The following is a 20608-nucleotide window of genomic DNA, read 5'->3' on the forward strand; positions in this document are numbered from 1 at the left end:
CCCAGCCTCAGAGATTCCTGATTAAGTAGTTCTGGGGTATGGCCTGAGAATTTGCATTTCTCACAAGCTCCCCAGTGATGCCGATTGCCAGCCTGGGAACCCTTGCTGGATGACACTGCCCTGGTTGCCCACTGTCCACACTTAGCTAGCTGCATCCCCAGGGTGTCTGAGTATTTTTCTCTGCTCGTTATATTTTTAAAAAACTTTTTAATGTTTATTTATTTTTGAGAGACAGAGAGAGACAGAACGTGAGTGGGGAAGGGGCAGAGAGAGAGGGAGACACAGAACCCGAAGCAGGCTCCAGGCTCTGAGCCATCAGCACAGAGCCCGATGCGGAGCTTGAATCCATGAACCATGAGATCATAACCTGAGCCAAAGTCGGACCTTAAGCGACTGAGTCACCAGGCGCCATTCTGCTCATTGTATTTTTTAAAATCCACGCTGGATTCGGACAAAGTACTGTGTCCTTTCATCAGGAGGCACAATGTCTGGTCATCTCAGAAACGTTAGCAGCCATGATCGTTCCTAGATTTGTTATTTCATTGGGGGTTGCAAAACCAGTGACGCTCTAATTGTATTGTCCCCTTTTCATTGATTACCTTGTCTACTTCTCTAGACACAAACTTCCCTTCATCAACTATTTCAACACCCAAAGGGAGAGTTCATACAGCAGTCAGGATAATCTTTGTCTTCATTAACCTATTTTCAAAATAGTGAGTTGGTTCCCTAGCGTCCTGAGCAAACAAAGAGGTGGTTTTTGTTTGTTTTTATCTATTCTAATGAATTCATGAACAGAAATGTGTTTTTTATGTTCAATTTACTAAGTTTTTATTATTTTTATTTTTAATTTTTTGACATTTATTTATTTGAGAGAGAGAGGTAGAGAGGCAGAAAGAGAGGGGGAGAGAGAGTCCCAAGGAGACTCCGTGCTGACAGTGAAGGTCCCGAAGTGGGGCTTGAACTCACCAACTGTGAGATCATGACCTGAGTCAAAATCAAGACTCGGTTGCTTAACCAACTGAGCCACCCAGGTGCCCCAGTTATTATTATTTTTAAAGTTTATGTATTTATTTTGAGAGACTACAGGAGCACACACTCACGCACATGCACACGTTGAGGAGAGGGACAGAGAGAGAGGGAGAGAGAGGACCTTAAGCAGGCTCCACACCTAGCCCAGAACCTGATGCGGGGCTCGATCCCATGGCTGTGAGATCATAACCTGAGCCAAAACCAAGAGTCAGTCACTTAACCATCTGAGCCACCCAGGCATTCCACTAAGTTTTTATTTTTGATGTTCAAATTATTTTATCTTTGACTAATGGGGGCCTGGTCAGGTTAGCTCCTGGTTCCTTTTGGCTTGACTCCAGTGGTGTTTGAAAGCTTCCTTTTATGATAGGACAAGATTTTCCAGGTTCACCTCCTATAATCCTTTTCCCAGGTCTGGATTCCACCATTTCTCCAAGGAGCCCTGGTGGCATTTAATGCACGTGGCCCTTGGAGACCGTAGTCTAGGCACTGGACACGTTCTTTAGTGATTGGATGGCCATTGTTTCCAGACCTTTTCAGTGCATAAAGCTGGAAGGTATGTTTAAAAAAATTTTTTTAATCTTTATCTTTGAGCGAGAGAGAGAGAGAGCAAGCAGGGGAGGGGTAGAGAGACGGGGAGACACAGAATCCAAAACAGGCTCCAGGCTCTGCACTGTCAGCACAGAGCCCGAGGGGCTTGAACTCAGAGACTGTGAGATCTTGACCTGAGCTGAAGTCCGACGCTTAACGGACTGAGCCACCCAGGCACCCCTGGAAGGTATGTTTTTTAAAACATAATGTATAATGAGTTTCTAAGAATACTTTGAATTGGAATTTAAGGGGCATTTCACTTGATCCCATCAATTGGAAATCTCAGAATAACAACCCTAACCCTATAGTCCATGACATGATCAGTAAAAACCCTTTGTTTTTCCTTTTCGTACATTCTTGTGTTCTTAGTCTGTGTCTAACGAAGGGTGTGCAGTCAAGTTCATGTTTGAAGTCACGTGGAATAGTTTCTGTCTTTGTGGTCAGGCCACAAATCAGTATATAGCTAAGTTTGTTTCACTTTGCTTTCGACTTTTGAGGACTGATTTTTTTTAATATTTTAATTTGTTCTATAACTGCGTAAGTATTTTCACGATTTCAAAATCAGATGTACAAACCAAAGTATATTCAGAGAAGTCTAACCTACTCCTTCTCTGTCATGATCCTTTGTCCCCTTATGTGGAATAGTTTTAAACAATTTTATGGTTTATCCTTCTGTTTGCAAAACAATATAATAATAGCATAACATTTTACACATACTCATATTTTCATATCACATCTTCCTGGATAAATGGTAACATGCTATGCACATTTTGTTCCACTTAGCCTTTGAGATCACTTTGTAATGTTAAAAATCTTTATATTAAACGGTTCCACCTTAGGAACTTGTTAAGAAAATCTACAAGGACAAAGAGACTACAATGCATTTGGTGGCACTTTTAAATGAATTTATTTAAATAACTGTGTTAATCCGAGAGTACTGATGTGTAGCTGAAAGTGTCAGTCCACACGTCTGTCCAGCCTGCAATAAATACTTGGTTCAAATCTCGACAGTCAGAAACCACAGGAAGAGAACTACTATTTTCTCCCTGCTTTTCCTTTTATTTATTTAGATGTCCCTTTTTACAAAAGTCAACGTTTAAATTTTGGAATCATTTCAGACTTACAGAAAAGCTGCAAAGATAGTACAGAGTGTTCTCACGTGCTCTTTACACAGTTTTCCCTATTCTAAACACCTAAAATAACACGGTACATTTGTCAAAACCAGGAAACCAACACCGATACGTTACTATCAACTAAACTCCAGCCTTTATTTGGATTTCGCTAGTTTTTTCCACTAATGTCCTTTTTCTCTTCCAGAATGTGATCCAGGACACCACATGGCATTTAATGTCTTTCCATTTTTAATTGACCTAAAAATCTATCAATGTTAAAGAGCCCTCCCATTTTTATAGGTGGTAAGGGACAGAAACCAAATGGCTCACTGGCCGCGGGATGATCACAGGATTTAACTCTAAATCTGGGTGGAATCTGCTTTTAGAAGAGGCAATCTGGTTTAGGGGAAGAAGATGCAGACGTTCGTACGGGGCAGACCTGGGTGTGGGTCCTTCTTTGGGTTTGCTGCTTAGTGGTTAGGAGGTCTGGAATGACTTATTTAGTGTCACTGGGCGTTAGTCTTTCATCTGTAAAAATGGGACACTAAAACACACCTCACAGAGTAGTAGAGAGGTTTATATATAATACAGGTGAGGTGTGTGGACCACAAGAAGCGCTCAGCAAATGGTAACGGCTGTTACCATAGATGGTTGTCAGCGGACCCACAACTAGCACTTGGGGAACCACATGTTGGTCATCTGCTACCCAGACTATAACTCTCCCTCGTAGAACAGATACGTAATTTTAGTCCACCAGTTACGGCGGGGTGACAGCTCAGATATACAGCCTCCGATTCAAGTGACACTCAGCAGGGCGCGTTCGGGGAGGGCATTCGCATCCAGATCCGCCATGACTCAGGTATCCGTTGCTGGCTTCTGTTCGGGCCAGGAGGCTGTCCACCAACACGCACTGACATGGGCCCGAAGGTATTTTCCCAGAACGTAAGCATCTAATCAATGACCGTGTATGTATTTTCACTGCTGAAAGAAAGCACCGTTGACCCTTTTTAAAGTGCTGGCAAGCGTTTTTGTGACAGGAAGCAGAGGCTCCTGTGTGGAAGACCGCTCCGGCCTTGATTTCTGGGCTGTGTGCACGCGTGCGCCCGTGCGCCCGTTTCTTCTTCTGCAGGGATGCACGGGACTTTTGTGTCACTCTCCAAAACAGAACTCCAAAGTAGGTCGGTAAAGGAGCAGTGAAATAGGTCAGTTGCCGTAAATCGAAGCAGAAGAAGGGGGTGGGGTTCAGCTCCAGAGAGGGTGCATGTTTAGACCCTTGATGCCTGTTTCTCTTAAGGCCTGAAGGACCGCCCTTTAGGGGGTGGGAGGGTGACACTGACACTCTGTTGTCCCATTGCTTTCTTTCTCCAGGATGGTCACCTCTAGGATGGAGACCGTGGTCGCGGGTCATGGGGACCAAGCCGGCAGATGGAAGCCTGATGTCATCAGGATGCCTAACACAGGACGGGGGACAACATTCTTTCGGGGGATGATGAAGCGGGGTACTTTCTTGCCTCCGTGAAGGTGGATAAGCAGCTGACTTTGAGTAGCAAAACCACACTATTGGTAACGCTTCTGGTATTCCCATGCAGTGCAGTTGGTCATGGGATCTGGTTCCACATCACCCCCACCCAGAGTGAGGCTGCCATTCCCCCTGTGCTGCTGGAAATGTGCCTAGAAGGATTAGGCTGCGGCAATGGCTTTTCCCTGACTTTAACGGTCCCCTCTTCAATGATACATTGCTTCCTCATCACTGTGGGTCATTTTTCCATATGGCACACAAGACTGTCTGCATCCTGCCCCCAAGACAGACAGCATTTTCCTGAAGGTGCCGGGGTTTGATTTCCCAATACTAGATGTTGTAAGGTTTCTTGGCACTCTACCAGGTAGAAGGGGCTCTCTAATGGATTATAAGGAAGAAAAACGAAAAACAAACACATCAACTTTGATTTTGTGACCACGGCCCTTCCATGTGACTTTCTGAGTTATTACCAACACACATTTCTGGTTTCGAATTATTCTGACTCATGCTGTTATTTATTTTTTCCATTGTTGGCAATAGCTCTACATAACCACAATCTTTATCCATTGTCTGATTACTAGCACAAAACAGTTTGAGGTTGTTTGGAGTTTTAAAACGGTTTGATTTTCTCTTACATTTAAAAACAGCACCAGAAGTAACAGACTGAGTTAAAAGTGGAAGATTTGAGAAAATAAAACATGTCCTGATACAGACTGCTAGCACTGTGGAAATCAGTCCTAACTTGATTTGCAATGGTAATGGGCCTTAACTGGACTAATTACAGAGGTTATTGGCGGAATGGCTTGGGAAAGAAATGAAATGTTGCCTACTTATCTTCTTGGACCTCAGCAATAAATATGCTTACATGGGATCACTATCCTTGAGCCTGGCCTGGCAGGCTGTATGGAGAGCAAAAGTCTTAAAGACCCAAGTGGGAACACAGTCACACATTGGTTCATTTATCCACTGAACCAGAAATTGCTGGGCCTTCTTTTTTTTTTTTTTTTTTTTTGCCAGGCCCTGGGCGAGGCATGGGCATATCAGATATAATAGTAACAGGTCAAGGGGCCCTACCTCTGAGGGGCTCCCCATCCAGTAAGGCAGCCAGGCTCGCATAACAATAATTATGGTACAAAGTGGTAAGCCTGATGTCAGCAGTGGAGACACAGAACGAGAGTTAAGTCTCCATTTTGCTTGGAGTAGTAGAAAAAAACAGTGCGGAGGAAATGGCGCCACTCTGGGCTTTGAAGGGCGGATCAGAAAGGAGAAGGGCATTCAGACATTAAGAGAAGCATGGACAGCCAAGAAGTGTTAAACACTTTGAAAACGTCCAGTGGTCCCACATGGCTAAAGGATGGGGCCGGGGAGGGGGTGGGGGGAGGAGGGAGATGAGGTTGGGAACTCTGGCGGTTCTCAAATCCCAAATGGCCTTGAGTATCCCGCGAAGGAGGTTTGATGTGTTACTAAAGGCCATGAGGACTCAGCGAAGTTTTGTCTGATTTTCATCTTAAAGGTGCTTTTGCAACAGCAGGAGCTGGAATGAGAGCAAATCGAGCTCGAGGGGCCTGAGACTGTCATCCAGGGGAGGCACTGTGGTTACCCGGCCCTGGGGTCATCCAGGGGAAGCACTGTGAGCCTCATCAGAGGTAAGCGCCATGGTTACCTGGCCCTGGGGTCGTCCAGGGGAGGCGCCATGGTTATCTGGCCCTGGGGCTGGAGGGGGGGGGGGGGGGTGGTGACGGACTCAGGAGCGATTCCTGGGGCTGAGTGGATGGGACTTTATGACTAATTGGAAGGGTGTGGTGGAGGGAGAGAGGAAGAAAGAAAGGGTTCAGCAGAGAGGAAATGAGATGGAGTATCGGGGTCTGACACACCCGGCTTCCTATCCCAGATGCACTGCTTTTAAATCTGACCAAGTCACTCCTCAGAGCCTCCCTCTCCTCCTTCAAAAGCAGGGTAATGAATAGGACTCTGGAGTCGATGAGATCCTGGGGGCCAGGGGGCAGAGCAGACAGATGCAGGACAGAGGCTGTCCACTACGACTATGTTAGGTAGGCTCAGAGCCATTCTGTCACACAGTTAGGGGGGCAGGAGAGTGGGGGCCGTTGTCTGTGTCCCTCGCCTCCAGCACAGGACACAGAAGGAGCTCTGGGGATGTTTGCTTAACTACTTTTTATTCTTCAGCTCAGCCTAGGACAAAGACAGCTGAATACCCCCTCGGGAATATTGCCTAAGAATATTAGGCGATATTCCTACTCAGGGCAAGGAACCTGGCAGTGTTTATACAGGGAGGCCGGGGCGCACTTTCTCACTGATACGGACCTAAGTTGGCAGGCTTGGGGCAGTGGGGCTGGCTGCTCCTGGACCAGGACACGGTGGTAATGACAAATGTCAAGTGCTGGGTAACTGCTACAAAATTAAAGCTCCATCAGATCCTAGACCAGAGCTCAGTGCGGGAGGAAGAACAATGGACCCAAGGCCCTAGAACTCTGAGTTGGCTTTTCTGCATGAGTCCGGTGAGGAGTAGTTAATGGGAGAAAGGCCCGCATAGAAGGAGGCCCATCAAAGAAGCATAGAAAACTGAGATCCAGGGCGCCGGCTGAAGTAGATACAGTGAAAAGGAGGGCTGCACTGCCACAGTCAAGGGATGCCGGGGATGCGATGGAGGGCCGGCCTCCCCGGTGCTGCCCGGAATAGTTCCTCACCCCCAAAGTAGAAAATAGTCTGGCTCCGAAGAGGAGAGACCCCACCACCGATAAAGCCGACACAATAAACCAGCCTCCGCTCCCCGCGGCCTCGTGCAGACCCGTCTTGGAGCTCCGTGGCCACATTTTGCCTCCACAGTTTAAGAGAAATCAGGAAACTGGAGAGGCTCCAAAGCAGAGCAAAAAACATGATTAAAGAGAGCAAGGATAGGACCCATGGGGCGAGTTAAAGAAATTGGGGTTGATTTGCCTAAAACAGTAAAGACGAAAGGGGGACTGTATTCCAATACATAGAGGGGGGCCGGTGCCCAGTTATTTTCCAATTTCAAGAGCACAGACTAAGAGGCAAACGGCCTAATTTGCCACAAGAGAGATTAGGTAAAGGAGGAGTTTCAGAAACATATGCACGTCTTGGAATGGCCTTCCCTGGGGTTATTGTAAAATAGGGCCGGCCCCTCCCTGGGAGGAAGCCTACTGGGGACTAGGCCAGACTGATTATGGAGGGCCTGGCTTGTCTCCAGAGGCCCCACCAATCCCAGCTCGCCTGGCTTCTGGGAACCCATGCATCTTTCCAGAGCAGAAACCTGAGGAGGGAGTGGCCGCCTTGACGGGTGGGAAGCTTTTGTGCTTCTCCTGATGGGTCCCTCCATCCAAGAGCAGGCATGACCTTTTCATCTCCTTTTCTCTTTGATGTGTTCAAGACACGTCGACAGCAAACGCCTGCAGGTTCTTAGGCAGCTGGTAAAAAATGTATCACAACTTCCGGAAAGTGGCTGTTTAGATCAGATCGCTGCCATCTGATTCGCAAATACTCCGAGAAGCTGGTGAAACTCCACACCCCTGGATGGCGTGCTCTGCTGGTCATGGCTGTCCTGGTGGCTATACCGTCCATCACTGTGGCTTCAATCACATGTTCAACCGTCCTTCATAGAAGGAACTGAGTCAAGCTGTAGAACCAAGCTTGTGCGCTCGCCTCCCCCTCCTGCGCCCTCTCGCCACATAAAAGGCGTGTCAATCTGCAGATGGGATGACGGTACGATTTGTTCACAAACCGGGTCGCCTGTGACAGTAAATGGAAGGTACTTCGACAGTCATGCTGCTATTTAGCTGAGGCCTAGGGCCATCTGTCTGTAACTTGTACTCAAAGCTCAAACAAGGGAGGTGCCCTTCATAGTGAAATCCTTTCTAGTAGAAATGGAATGTTTGCTTTGTGAAACGCCGATTAACTACTACTGCTCAGCAAACCACCCTCCCCTCCCGCCCCCCCTCCCCAATAAGTGGCTCAAAACAATAAACGTCCATTATCTCGTGCAGTGTCTGTGGCTGAGGGTGGCTGGGCCGTGGGGTCCCTCAGATACTGCCCTGGGCCTGCCATCATTGAAAAATTTGACTGGGCTGGAAGATGGCTTCCATGAAGGCTCATTCACGTGGCTGATGACAGGAGACCTCCCTATCCTATCTCAGTTCTTCCCCGTTGGACTGCTGGAAAGTCCTCGTGACAGCTGGTTTTCTTCGGAGCGAGCGACCTGAGTCACTCCAGCCTTTCATGCTATAGTCTCAGTCCTGCACGGGCACTTGGGCCATATTTTATTCATTAGAACGAATCTCCAAGCCCAGCCCACACGAAAAGGGAAGGGGATTAAGCTTTATTTCTTGAATGAAGGAGGACCTTCAAATATTTGGTCATTCTGGTGAGTTTGTGTTTATTTTTGAGATTCTGTTTACCTTTTCTTGAGTGCCGTCTTTTTATTCACCCTGGCCCAGTGACAGTGGGAAGGGACAGCGGTGGGGGTGGAGGGGGACGTCTCAGCAGCTGGCATTCTGGCCATGGGGTGGCTCTCTGTTCCTCCTGGATATTGTCAGTCACTTGGGGTACTTAAAATGGTCTCTCTTGAGTAATGAGGAATGAGTTCGCCGTCACAGTAGGTATACAAGGAAGTCGTGGATGGTCGGTTGGGCACTGCAGTTGAGTGTAGATGGGGGTGGAGGGAGCTGGTCCAAATGACCTTCCATGTCCCTTCTGACCCGGAGCCCTCTCGAGTCCCTGATCCCCCCCCCCCCCCCACCAAAGCATTCTTTGTTCAGTGCTCTTGAGTGAGACTGGAGCAGCCTCTTGAGGTGGGGCATGGGTTCTGGAAGCAAGACCTATGAAAAGCAAACAGACTCCACGTTATCGCAGACAGAGAGTCATGAGTTTCAAGCCCCCGCCACGAGATGGAATTAAAAAGGTTTCCAAGAATCTTAATCGTGGGGTGACTGTGTTTGTTTACTTTTGCAGCAAGCCTGGGGAGCTGTGCTTGGATAGATAAAAGCTGTTCTGTAAGCCTGTGTCTGAAGCTCCATCAACAGGTCGAGCTGCGAGGAGGCTGACCCTTCACAGAAGTCAGAGTGGCGACCTGTAAAATCCTGGCTTAGGAAAATCTGCCTCCATTGCTCATCGGCTTTACTCAGAGCGGTTTGAACTAAATGTGAGCTTGGGTAAGGAATAAGTGCCCTGTTCATGAGTGCCCAGGCTGTTAAACAAAAATAGCACACAGGAAACGGTATTGCAAAGGTCAGTTCTTCTGGAAAGGAAGGGACAAGAAACCATCTATCTGAAATTTTAATGAGCAGATCCTGGCCTCTGACCCCGTACCCTGACCTAACAATCCAATACTGGATGCCACGTCGGTTTCCATTTCCTGTGAACGAGGAGGCAGAGTTCCCATCCAAAGGCCAACCATCTGCCGGACGTAAGATTCTGTCTGCCTAGCTGGCTGTTATGGATGGGCACGGAGTCTTTATGGATAGAGTGTCAGTCCAGACTCCTTGCTTCACAGACATGGGAAATTAAATGGTTAAGAAACCAGGGCTGTGGCTAGGATTTTCCTTCCTGTCTTTCTCCCCCCCCCCCCCGCCCCCCGCATTGGCTGTTTTCTTTCATTCAGTCAAAAACAAAGCAAGGACAGTCTTGGGGGTACATTCAGCCCTTTGGAAAGAGTTTTGCAACTTCCAGGTTAAAACACACACACACACACACACACACACACACACACACACACACAGGATTTCTACAGTCAAGAGTAACAGCTGAATATTAAAGAACAAAAAAGAAATGAATCATGAGAAGAGAAAAAAGCCCCTAGCCCAGTGCAGAGCACAGATGAGGTCCGTTATAAATAAAAAATTTGCCCAGTCAGAAAGATTCGCGAGGCCAGCAGCTAGACTCATCCTAAAACTAGGCTGTCCCACTGACTTCAAAGGAATCAATTTTTAATTCTCTTACACAGCGTCTTCTGAAAGTTCTGGGAACTCAGAACCACTTGAGTACTTGAGAAAACTTCCCAGACCTTCCAAATAACAACGTCCAGTGCAAATACCAGGGGATTTGAAATCTTAACAAACACCAGGAATCCCATGGGTGAGGGAAGCACTGTTATTAGCTTATTTAGTGCTCACTATCACCTGGGAGATTTGTACTTTACTTTCACTTAACAGATGCTGAACCCAAAGCTTAGGAGTCAGAGTTAAAGCCGCAGGCTGTATTCGCCAACAGATCTGGTGTGGGCTCTGACCCACCTCTTGCCCTGTGACCATGCGGAAGTCACTTAACCTTTATACACGACAGTTTCCTCCTCCATAGATCCGGGACTTTAAATTGAATGGCCGCATTACGTTCGCACAATACTGTGATCACATCAAGTGCATCTGTAAATAACGTCGTAGTTCACAAACAACCCACTGATGATTAAAATAGGTTAAGTAACCAATCAACACTGTTCAATAGTCCCGAGTTATCCGTTTGTCCTGCCAGTCAGAAAAGTCTTTGAAGGCAAAAGGCATTTCTCACTAGTTTGGCTTCCCAGGTCCCTAACACAGCATTGCCAATTGCGTTTTGAGCGAATGAATGAACAGAGAGGTTCTGCAGAGGGATAAGCAGTAAACGGAGCTGGATTTAAACTGGGGCTTCCACAGGGGCCTTGTTTCCAGGTGGAGCGTTGAGCCATCCCAGGGCAGAGAAGGGGCCCTTGCCGCTCCCTTTCAGTTTTTTTAAAAAAGGCCTGTACTTTGTTGAGAGGGTTGACCTGGTTCTGGAGAACGCTGCGAGACTCCCGTCACCCTCTTTTCCCCGTAGCAAAAGAGGGTAAAGGGAGTTTCCTCCAACAGGAGCCACAGGCCTCTTGGAACGCGGACACTGTCAGGCATTGGTGGGGAGTCACAGGACAGAATTCTCCTAGCGGTGGCAACCACCCTTGCTACACCGGCTCCTTCAGCGAGTGTAGCTCACCGCAGGTGGATCCCCACCCTCTCTGAGAGGGCAACACGCCGGGTCACCAAAAGGGGCATCAAGGCTCTGTGCGTCTCTCTGGTGGAAGGGGTGAGGCCGCCAAGAACCAGGACCCGAGGTAAGGCCGTCCACTGACTTTACCCGTGTTTGGCACGCGGGCCCCAGGCGCTCTCCTGCGGCCCAGAGAGTCTCGTGCCAAAGGCGTGGAAGGGCGCCGGGGAATCTGCATTTCTAAGAGACAAACCCAGAGGCTTCTCACGCCCAGGAAAGTTTGGGAGACGACACAGTGCACCCTTTTCTGGGTCCATGCCGTAGGAAAAGACACGGGAGCCAACCTCTATCAACATAAAACCTAAAGCGATACACCCAAAGCGTAATAATGTTTGCCCAGACGTGGCGCGCCCGCGAGTCCGAGATGATTTTCCCAGGCACGAGGTGTGCGCGTGGGGGTCTAGGGGACAGGCCCGGGGGACGCCCGTCCGGGCGCGGGACAGACAGCCTTTCAGACCCGCTACCGGCGGTCCGCGGGTTCCCGGCGAGCCGGGAAGCGAGCGGCGGAGTCATCATTTCCAGCCTCAGACTGGAAAGCTGGACCGTGCAGCCGCGTGTGCTCTTGGCAGCCGGGCGCCCGGGGCCCCGCGGCCACATCATCCCGGGGCGGGGACGTGTGCGCTCCGGGCGCCCGCGCCGCCACCGAGCCACGTCTGTGCCGCCGGGGCGCGCGGCCCGCGAGGCGCCGGGCCCCGAGCCGCCCCCGGGGGTGGGCGAGCGCGGGCTCTGGGCGGGACCCCGGCGTGGGATGGTGGGGGTGGGGGGGGGCGCTGAGCGGTCTCTAGGACCCGCGGGACGCCGCCGGCGGGCGGGGGTGCGGGGGAGACGATAATTTGTTCCGAGGTAATGAGAACGGTGACTGTTGGCCGCGGGTCCATTTCACAGGCCGGCCTCCTCTCCCTAACGACCTTCCTCGTCCCCGGGCCAACTCGGACAGTTTGCTCACTCACTGCAACGGTCAAGGCTGGCTCGTGCCAGCGCAGCGCGCGCGCGCGCACACACGCACACACCGAGGGTGGGGGGGGCAAAACTTTCAGAAAAAAAAAAAAAAAAAAAATGAAAGCCTAGACCGGCTCCTCGGCGGCGCGGGCGCTGCGCGAGGGCTCCGGCGCTGACTCCCGGCGGCAGGAAGTCCCTCGGGTCGCGCCGCCCGGGTCCCCGCTCGGCGCCCGCGTGGGATGGTGCAGCGCTCGCCGCCGGGCCCCGAGAGCTGCTGCACCGAAGGCCGGCGACCATGGCAGCGCGCCCGCCGCCCGCGCCCCCCGCCCGCGCCCTCCTGCTCGCCCTGGCCGGGGCTCTGTTGGCGCCCCCCGCGGCCCGAGGTAAGTCGCGGAGCCCGGGCGGCCCCCTGCCGGGCCCCGGCCCTCCGCTCCCGCCCTCCGCTCCCCTCCGCGGGCTGGGGATCGCCCCCGCCCCCGGAGGGTACCTCGCGCGGCACCGGGGTTCGGGGTGGGGGGGGGGGACGCCTGGCGGCCGGGCGGCGCGCGGGGGCGCTTGTGCAGAGCCCCGGGGCTCCGGCTCCCGGCGCGGAGGGGACCCCACCCCCCCGCGCCGCCCGAGGTGCCAATTCCCGGGAGGTTGGGGGGGTGGAGGAGGGAGCACTTGGCTCGCGGCCCGGAAGACGCCAGCGCGTAGCCCGGACGGCACAGCCTCGGGGCCGCTCCCCGCTCCCCTCCCTCCCCTTTCGGGTGTCATTTGCCAAGGTGTGGGTCTTGACAGTTACACGTGTCGCTGGGGATGATGTGCATGCGTCGCGTCCTCTTACGGACCCTCTCCCTTTACCGAATCCACTCCCCACCCTCCCCAGGTTCTGGGTCAACCCTCCGTGAAGTTTCCTTTCCAGCCCTGCCCCCCTAAACTTGGGGGGTGCTCAGTAACCACACAGGTGAGCCATTCCCTTCTCCGCAGGTGTGCCGCGTGCCACAGCGTTCTTTTTTTTTTTTTTTTTTTTTTTAATTGCCTCTTCACCTACTTCTGTAGTTTCCTTTCCTTCTTTTTTATTCCGGATCGCTCCCTTAGTTGTCGGCGGCGGCCAAACTTTAGCAGAATGTTTCCTCCTCCCGCCACTCCGTGACTTTCTGGGCTGTAAATAATCCTTCAATCAACCTGTGTAAAGTGACAACTCACTTCGAAGTTAAACCGAGACGTAGGCATTATGGCTGTTTCATAGGCCTGCGTGTCCTCGAGTCGCATCCCCTTAACGCCGGGCACCTGTGAGTCCTTTGTTTTTGCCTAATGAGGGCTCACCCAGCAGGTGCCTTGTTACAAATTCGGAAGCTTCCCCTGGACGCCGCCACCGCGGTCTTTCTGCCGCTAGAGGCGCTGTCGGCCTACCAATGAAAGACTTGCCTTGGCCTCCAACTCTCCGTGTCTATGGTTCTCTACTGTAACAGGCATTTATTTTTCAACAACTGGCCTCAATCATGAGCCGTTACCACTTTATGGTACGTTTTATTTTGCAGTTGCCACTGCTATCCTCCACCCCCACCACGTCTACTATGATGTGGCTAAACCCCAGCTCTCGTTAAAATCCACACAGTAATGAAGACCAATCTGGGAAGTAATGATTAAATCGAAGGATTGCACAGAGCAGTGTGGAAGCCAAGGCAGAATTCTGCCGACTGTTGAAGGAGCTCTATGACCCGCAGATCAAAATCGTGGTCGTCAAAAGCGTTTTTGAAAGACTTTTGTACAAATTGGTCCCTTTGAATGTTTATTGGGAAAGAACTTTTTAAAACTCCGACAGAATCTCAAAGTGTGCCCGAGGTGGTCTTTAACTTGCATATGCTCTATACGCATAGACAGAAATCCTCTGAGCGTGGATAATATTACATTTTTTTAGAAGACGATGTTTACGAAATCAAATAACAATGGGAAATTATTTCGCGAAATGGGGGACTTTTATTATTTTCTGACGGCCGGCTTGTTAGAGACAAATACGGGATTTTTCCTTGGGATAGAGATGCCTCAGATAGAAAACCAGTTAGACCTAAACATTTTGAATGGGTTATATGTTGTGATATCCCAGGGTTCACTGCTTGTTTATCTTTGGATTCTCAGTATCAATTCTTAAAGCAATCAGTGCCCCAAATCATAGCACTGAGGTTGCTTAAAAATCCAAGCATGTAATAAAGCATTCATTTGCGTTGGCAAGAGAAAAGGAGAAATTACTGCTTGTTGAAGGCAGAGTATATCCTGGGGGTTGTCTCCCTGTGTGGGGACCCCATGCCCCAGAAGAGTTGCCTGTTGGGTGCTCTTTAGTGGCATTTTAGCCCCCAACGCGTCCAACACAGAACCCTAGACCCCAGACCCCCAACTCCTGAATCCACTCGTCCCCCACTCTTCCAGACTCGGTGATAACACCTTCTGCCTTTTCCAGATGTCTCACACTACCACATAGAAAGCCATCCCTCTCTCCCTAAAATCCACCGCCCTCCAACATGTATTTCCATCTACCCTCTGCCCTCGCTTTCTAGGTGTGCTTTCCGCAACCCAGCCCTCCTTTTCTTCTTCTCTGTCTTCTGCAGGAGCCTCTTATCCCTGCTAGAGTAGCCTCCTGACGGGTCTGCTGGCTCTCTTTCCTGCCCCTGCACAGTGTATTCTTCCCAGTGCTACAGCCAAAGTCATCATTTTCAATCATGAGTTGGATCATGCTGGTTTCCTGTTTAAAACTCTCCAGTGGCTTTCTACAGCTCTTAGGAAAGAAAATTCAAACCTCTGGATAACCTAATCCCTGTTTTCCTCTGTGATATCCTTTCTTACCATACCCCCATTCCCCCCTTATTCATTCTACTCCAGCCACACTGGCATCCCTTCTTTCCAACTTTCCAGTAATTTTTTTTTAAAAAACAAAATTCAGTGTTTGCACTCTGAAGGTTTTGCAAATACTGTTCACAGTTGAGCCACGCGGTGTCCTATGACTGCATTTCATACCTCTTGCAACTTTTTGTTTTTCCTAGAGTTAATAATTGCTTTTTTGAAAAAGAAAAAACCAAACCTGTTCTTTTGCTTTATTCCTGGTGTACCAATCTCTACCTCCCAAACTTTCTGGAAGAACTATTAAATTTCTTGCAACAAGGTGGTACAGGTACTCTATCCATTCTTTATTTGATGTTCTCTCTCCTGGAGACCTTTATTCTTTTGTTCCAATATGAACTGGTTACTTTTAAGCATACAGTGCGGCTGGTGTCGCAAGACTACCCGTAATACTAAGATACTTTCATTTCTTTCTGCACCCTTCCTCTGTTGGATCACCTGTTTTATGAGCACCATAACTTTGTCTTTCTTAATCTATTCCTTATTTTTGTGGAGCACACCTTCCAGTAACTTTCTGAGGAAGGGTGTGTGGGAGGCAAAACCATTTGATAACTTGTTAGGAATATTTTTGGCATGAAATAACGGAAAACCTGACTACAGAATTTTTTTTCTTTAGTTTTTTTTTTTTTCTTTATATGATACACACTTTTGAAGTAAGCAGTGTAGTAGCTGGCACAGTGGGTCTGCGAGACTACCAGTGACCCAAGCTTTTATTTTTGTTTGTCACTGGCATCCTTACATGTTGATTTTTGCCTTTCCTGCTTCATGGTCTCATGATAGCTGCTCTACCTCTTAGCATTATATCTGAATTCTAGGCAGTGATAGGGCAGAAGAGGGAAAAAGCAGAGCCAGCCAAGTCTCTTCTATCAGGAAAATAAGGACACTTTCAGACACCTTCGTAGCAGATTTTCTCTTTGTCGATGTAGGACACAGGGCCATGGCTAACTGCCTGGGAAAATAGGTAAGTATGTATTTTTATCTGTACACATTGGTATCGCAAACATGTGAATAAGAAAGAAGGTTGCAATGTGTGCCTGCCATACCTTGTGTACAAATATGTACGTCTATTCCACCCTTGACTGCTAGTTGGTTTAGGTATAAAATTCCAAGATGAAAATCCTCTTTCCTCGGTATTTTACAAGACAGATCTTAATTGTCTATGCCCATTGCTGCTTGAGAACTTGATGGCACTCTGTCGATCCTTTAAATGTAGATTTTTTTTTTTCCTGGAACCTATTACCATCGTTTTTATCCCTAGTATTATTACACTTCATGGTGACTTGCTTTAACTAAGTTCTTATCAGCAATTGTGCTGGGGACTCTGTATACCCTTTCAGTTTGAACGCTCAAGCTATAAAATTCTAGTCGACTTCCTTGTGTTTTTCAATTATTTTCTTCATCACTGGTTTTTGTCATGCTTTTAATGAAACTGCTATCAGCTGGCTCTCCCAACCTCCCAAAACCATTCTGTAATTTTGTTATTTATTTTTCATCTCTGCATTTGTGTTCTGCTTTCTGGGAGAGTTTCTTTACCTCGCTATTCAAGTTATTTCATGCTCTGTCCCTTTTTATTTTGTAAAATATGTAAGATTTCGGCAAACTCTTGGAGTGTATTAATTTTTATTTTTTGAGCATTCTTTTGCTCACTTCATTCTCCTCATTAGCTCTGAGATTCTTCCCCACCCCCATTTGTTATAGTCTCTGACTTTCTTCAAATGTCTGGGTTTTGGTTGTTTCCACTTCATAATGAGACACTAAGAGGCTGATTGACAGTTCTGCATGCTCCCAAAGCACAACTTTATTGCAGGGAACCATGCACCCTCCTGTTGAGGAGATTAAAGCCTGATTAGAGGGTCTGTGAACTGAGCAAGGGGGATAGGGTTAAGGTGATTAAGCATGATTTGCTTTTTTTTTTTTTTAACTCTTTTGTTTTCAGTTTGACACCTTGCTTCCCCTCCCTCCCTCAGCTATGCCTGGGGTCATTGAGCACAGAACTTCCCTGCTTCGGTGTCTCCAGAAGATACATCTCCTTGCCTATCAGAGAGGAAGGGGCCATCCCTTCCCCATGGTGGCTTCTCAAGGGATCTGGGGCTCTTTCCTTGGACAGTATTTCAGCCCAGCCTGTATTGGCTGTCAGAGGTGCCCATGACTCCTGTTCCCAAGCACTTACAGGTTTTTCTCATCCATCTCACCTTCTCAGCGGCTTCCCTCCTCTCTAAGCAGCTGGCTTCCCACCTTCTCTTCTCTGCCAAGTAGGGAACCACTCATCTATCCTCTTCCATCTTCCAAAGCTTTGTTGCTCTCTCTTACCTGTTGTCTCCAATGCATTGTTTTTTAAAATTACTGGTATTATTATTCCTTATTGTGGGGTTTTGGAGAGAGTGCAGATAAACACCTGTGGGTTTGCTTCTGTTACCGCACCCTACATATAGACACGCTTTCTTTCTCTTAACTGTCATTTGGCTCTTTCTGTTCCTTCCTTGTGGAAACAAAAATTACATCCATTTTTAAATGTTTTAAAACTTTCTTTTTAAAGTCTACAAATGCTTGAAGTCAATATATACCTAATTAGGTAGATGTTACAGCTGTGGAAACTGAAGATTTTTTTTTTTTTCAAGCAATGTAACTGCATCATGTAAAGATGCTAAACAGATTTCTTCCGGGTGTGGATGATGCTGTAATGAACTCATTACAACTGCAAAACAAATTTTTTGTTTTGCATTCCAGAAGCCTTTTTAAGCTGAACTGTTCCTGCAGCGTCTATGATTTACAAAGACAGGTATGAGAAACATTTTCAGATGTTTCTTCCGTACCACATGGCTAGCCCTGTAGCCCTTTAGCCGTGTCCCCACTGGGAGCTGTTTTAGACAACTCTGTAGTATGTACAATTCTTCAATTATCAGCTCCCTGGGATTGCGAAAGTGAAGTTGATATAATCTGGACCGAACGTTTCAAGAAATCGTTACTGTGCATTTTTAGCAGCTATGTCTTTCTGTGTTTGTTTAGTATTTTATTAAACCAGAAGTTTTTATACCAGCACGTAGTTGCCTAAAAAGACATTTATTGAGGGCTTTGGTGCCGGGAGCAGTTCTAAGATCTTTGCATGTACCATCTCATACCCTTCTCGTGTGAGAATCTCTCAGTCGTTCCTGCTGCTACCCTCACTCGGCAGAGAAGGAGACCCTGGCTTCCGATGGTGAGTCTGCGAAGTTGCGGGTGCAAGGGCAGTCTCTAGGCTGTGTCGTGATGGAGACGAGGTCTTCCCCTAGCCCTGGCGAACGTTTGGTAGTCTACGTACTCTGTCTTTGGAATAATAATAACATCTATAGCAATGAGATTGCAATTTAGCTTAGTTTTAAGCAGAATGGTAATGCAGTTCAAATCAACTTTATTTGAACTGGATCGAACGTCATGCTCTCCAACAGGCTGCCATCTCAATCTTCATACTTCCTCCAGCTCGTTTTTCACTCTGCATCCTTGTGCTTTATCTAACGTCCAGTATGCCTGGCCTCCAGCTGACAGATGATGGAATGGAGAACCTGAATAATTCAGCGTCATATTGATATCTTTCATCTTTTAAGCTTTTATGTCCTCCCAAGGCTACGTTAAGAGCTCAGGCTCTAGACAACTACTTAAAAAATTGGGCAGTCTCATTCGACCAACTCTGGACCTTCCATCCATTCACCTGCTCCTAGAAGCTTTGGCTTCCCCCATCCATTCAGAGGATCCATTCTTAGAACTACTGAGGTTGCTCAGCAGGGTACGGTGAGCACTGGCTTGTAGTTTGACCAATAGATTCCTTGTTTTCTGTTTTGCTATGTTTGTAATAAGCCAGAATAGGATTTAAGCATTTCTCATGAACTCTGTGTTCACATGAATCTGAATAGTCTCTGAGAACCTGGTTCTGGCTTTTTGTTTTTGATTCTAAATCCTGGATTTTTTGGTAGTGTTCGCAAGAGCCTAGCCTGCATTAGAATTTGGAGTCTGTGTTATATCTTAAAGTGCAACTGTACTCAGGTTGATGGGATAGATGCATTCCAGAAGTGTGACCTACTAAGTAAAATTTCTAAACTGAAATCATTTTTTCAGCCAATTTCAGTATAAGTTGTGATCATGAAAAAGATGATTGAAAAAGACTTTTTGTCCCCATCATCCATTTGCTTATAAAATGTAAAATATTTCAAAAGTTGAGAAAAGGATCCAGAATAAGTTATACACCCATATTCTTATCAACCAGGGTTTTTCTTATTTATTTTATTTTATTAATTTTTATATTAAATATAATTTATTGTCAAATTGGTTTCCATACAACACCCAGTGCTCATCCCAACAGGTTTTAATATGTGCTTCAGGATTTTGAAAATTTAAAGATGTAAAATGTTCAAGATCTATTTATATCAGTCCCCTGTTCTCCCTACCCATCCACTTCTTCCTTCTTCTGCAGAAACAACTGTTACTCTGAAAACTTTATATATATATATATATATATATATACACACATATATGTATATGTATATATGTATATATACACACATACATACACACACACTTTTTATATTGAAACATCACATAAACAGTACCCAACTATATACAACAGGCTTCTGCAACTTACTTTTTTTAAATCAATATTTTAAAGATTTATTCATGTTGGTACATATGCTTGCTTCATTCCTTTTAATTGAACGAGCCATAAATTGTGCATTCCTGTTGATAAATATCTGTTTTTCCCAGTTCTTGATATTGCAATGGTGCAAAGATACTTGTACCTATCTCCTTATATAGGTATGAGCTCTAGGGACTCTATTACAAATGAATTGAGTAGTAGAGTATGCCCATTTTCCACTTTCCTATGTTTTGCTCTGTCACTTTCTAAATTGGTTGTACCAGTTTAGATGCTTATTTGTTAGAAAGTTCTGGTTACCTATGGTTTTGCAAATGGCAATTTCAGACTTTTAAATGTTGCTAAGCTGGAGGTGAAATATCTCATTATTTTAATTGTCAATTTCCTGGTTACTAGAGACTCTGAGAGTCTATTTTTTTTTAATTTTTTTTAACGTTTATTTATTTTTGAGACAGAGAGAGACAGAGCATGAACGGGGGAGGGTCAGAGAGAGAGGGAGACACAGAATCTGAAACAGGCTCCAGGCTCTGAGCAGTCAGCACAGAGCCCGATGCGGGGCTCAAACTCACGGACTGTGAGATCATGACCTGAGCCGAAGTCGGACGCTTAACCGTCTGAGCCACCCAGGCGCCCCTCTGAGAGTCTTTTTATATTGTTTTCTGTGTTTCTTCTTTGAATTATTTATTCTTATCATTTGCCCATTTTTCTAGGTTGAGTTCAGTAAATCTTTTTCTCTTTACTAAGCTCCTATAGAGATTTAAAAATAAGTTCTTCTAAATTTTAACTTTTTGCTGTTCACTTTTAGTATAACTGGACTTTATTTTTTATTTATTGTATGAAGCCAGCATCTGTTTTTTTCCCATATAGATAACCGATCATCCTAGTTAACATTTACTGAAT

At 47.1% G+C, this 20608-nt stretch overlaps 1 protein-coding gene and 1 long non-coding RNA gene across 4 annotated transcripts in view; both read left to right on the forward strand.

Annotated features, from left to right (window-relative positions):
• Positions 1-1445: 1445 nt before the first annotated feature.
• Positions 1446-9790, forward strand: LOC115527485. 3 transcript variants are annotated; one of them, XR_004344260.1, is made up of 5 exons: positions 1446-1582; positions 4098-4228; positions 4896-5003; positions 5762-5894; positions 7655-8207. It is a non-coding gene; the product is annotated as an uncharacterized LOC115527485 (long non-coding RNA). The 3 variants fall into 3 exon arrangements; XR_004344261.1 differs by lacking the exon at positions 1446-1582 and adding an exon at positions 9232-9790 and having other exon boundaries at positions 2375-4228; positions 7655-7986; XR_004344259.1 differs by lacking the exon at positions 1446-1582 and having other exon boundaries at positions 2375-4228.
• A 2267-nt stretch (positions 9791-12057) lies between these two features.
• The window catches only part of ADAM12 (ADAM metallopeptidase domain 12), a 349938-nt gene continuing 341387 nt past the window's right edge, over positions 12058-20608 (forward strand). Inside the window, exon 1 of the mRNA XM_030334765.1 lies at positions 12058-12593. Within this exon, the coding sequence (XP_030190625.1) occupies positions 12506-12593 (88 nt within the window). The 5' untranslated portion in view covers positions 12058-12505. The remainder of the gene's footprint in view (positions 12594-20608) is intronic.

The sequence above is a fragment of the Lynx canadensis genome, chromosome D2 (genome assembly GCF_007474595.2).
Source record: "Lynx canadensis isolate LIC74 chromosome D2, mLynCan4.pri.v2, whole genome shotgun sequence".
NCBI classification, from domain to species: domain Eukaryota; kingdom Metazoa; phylum Chordata; class Mammalia; order Carnivora; family Felidae; genus Lynx; species Lynx canadensis.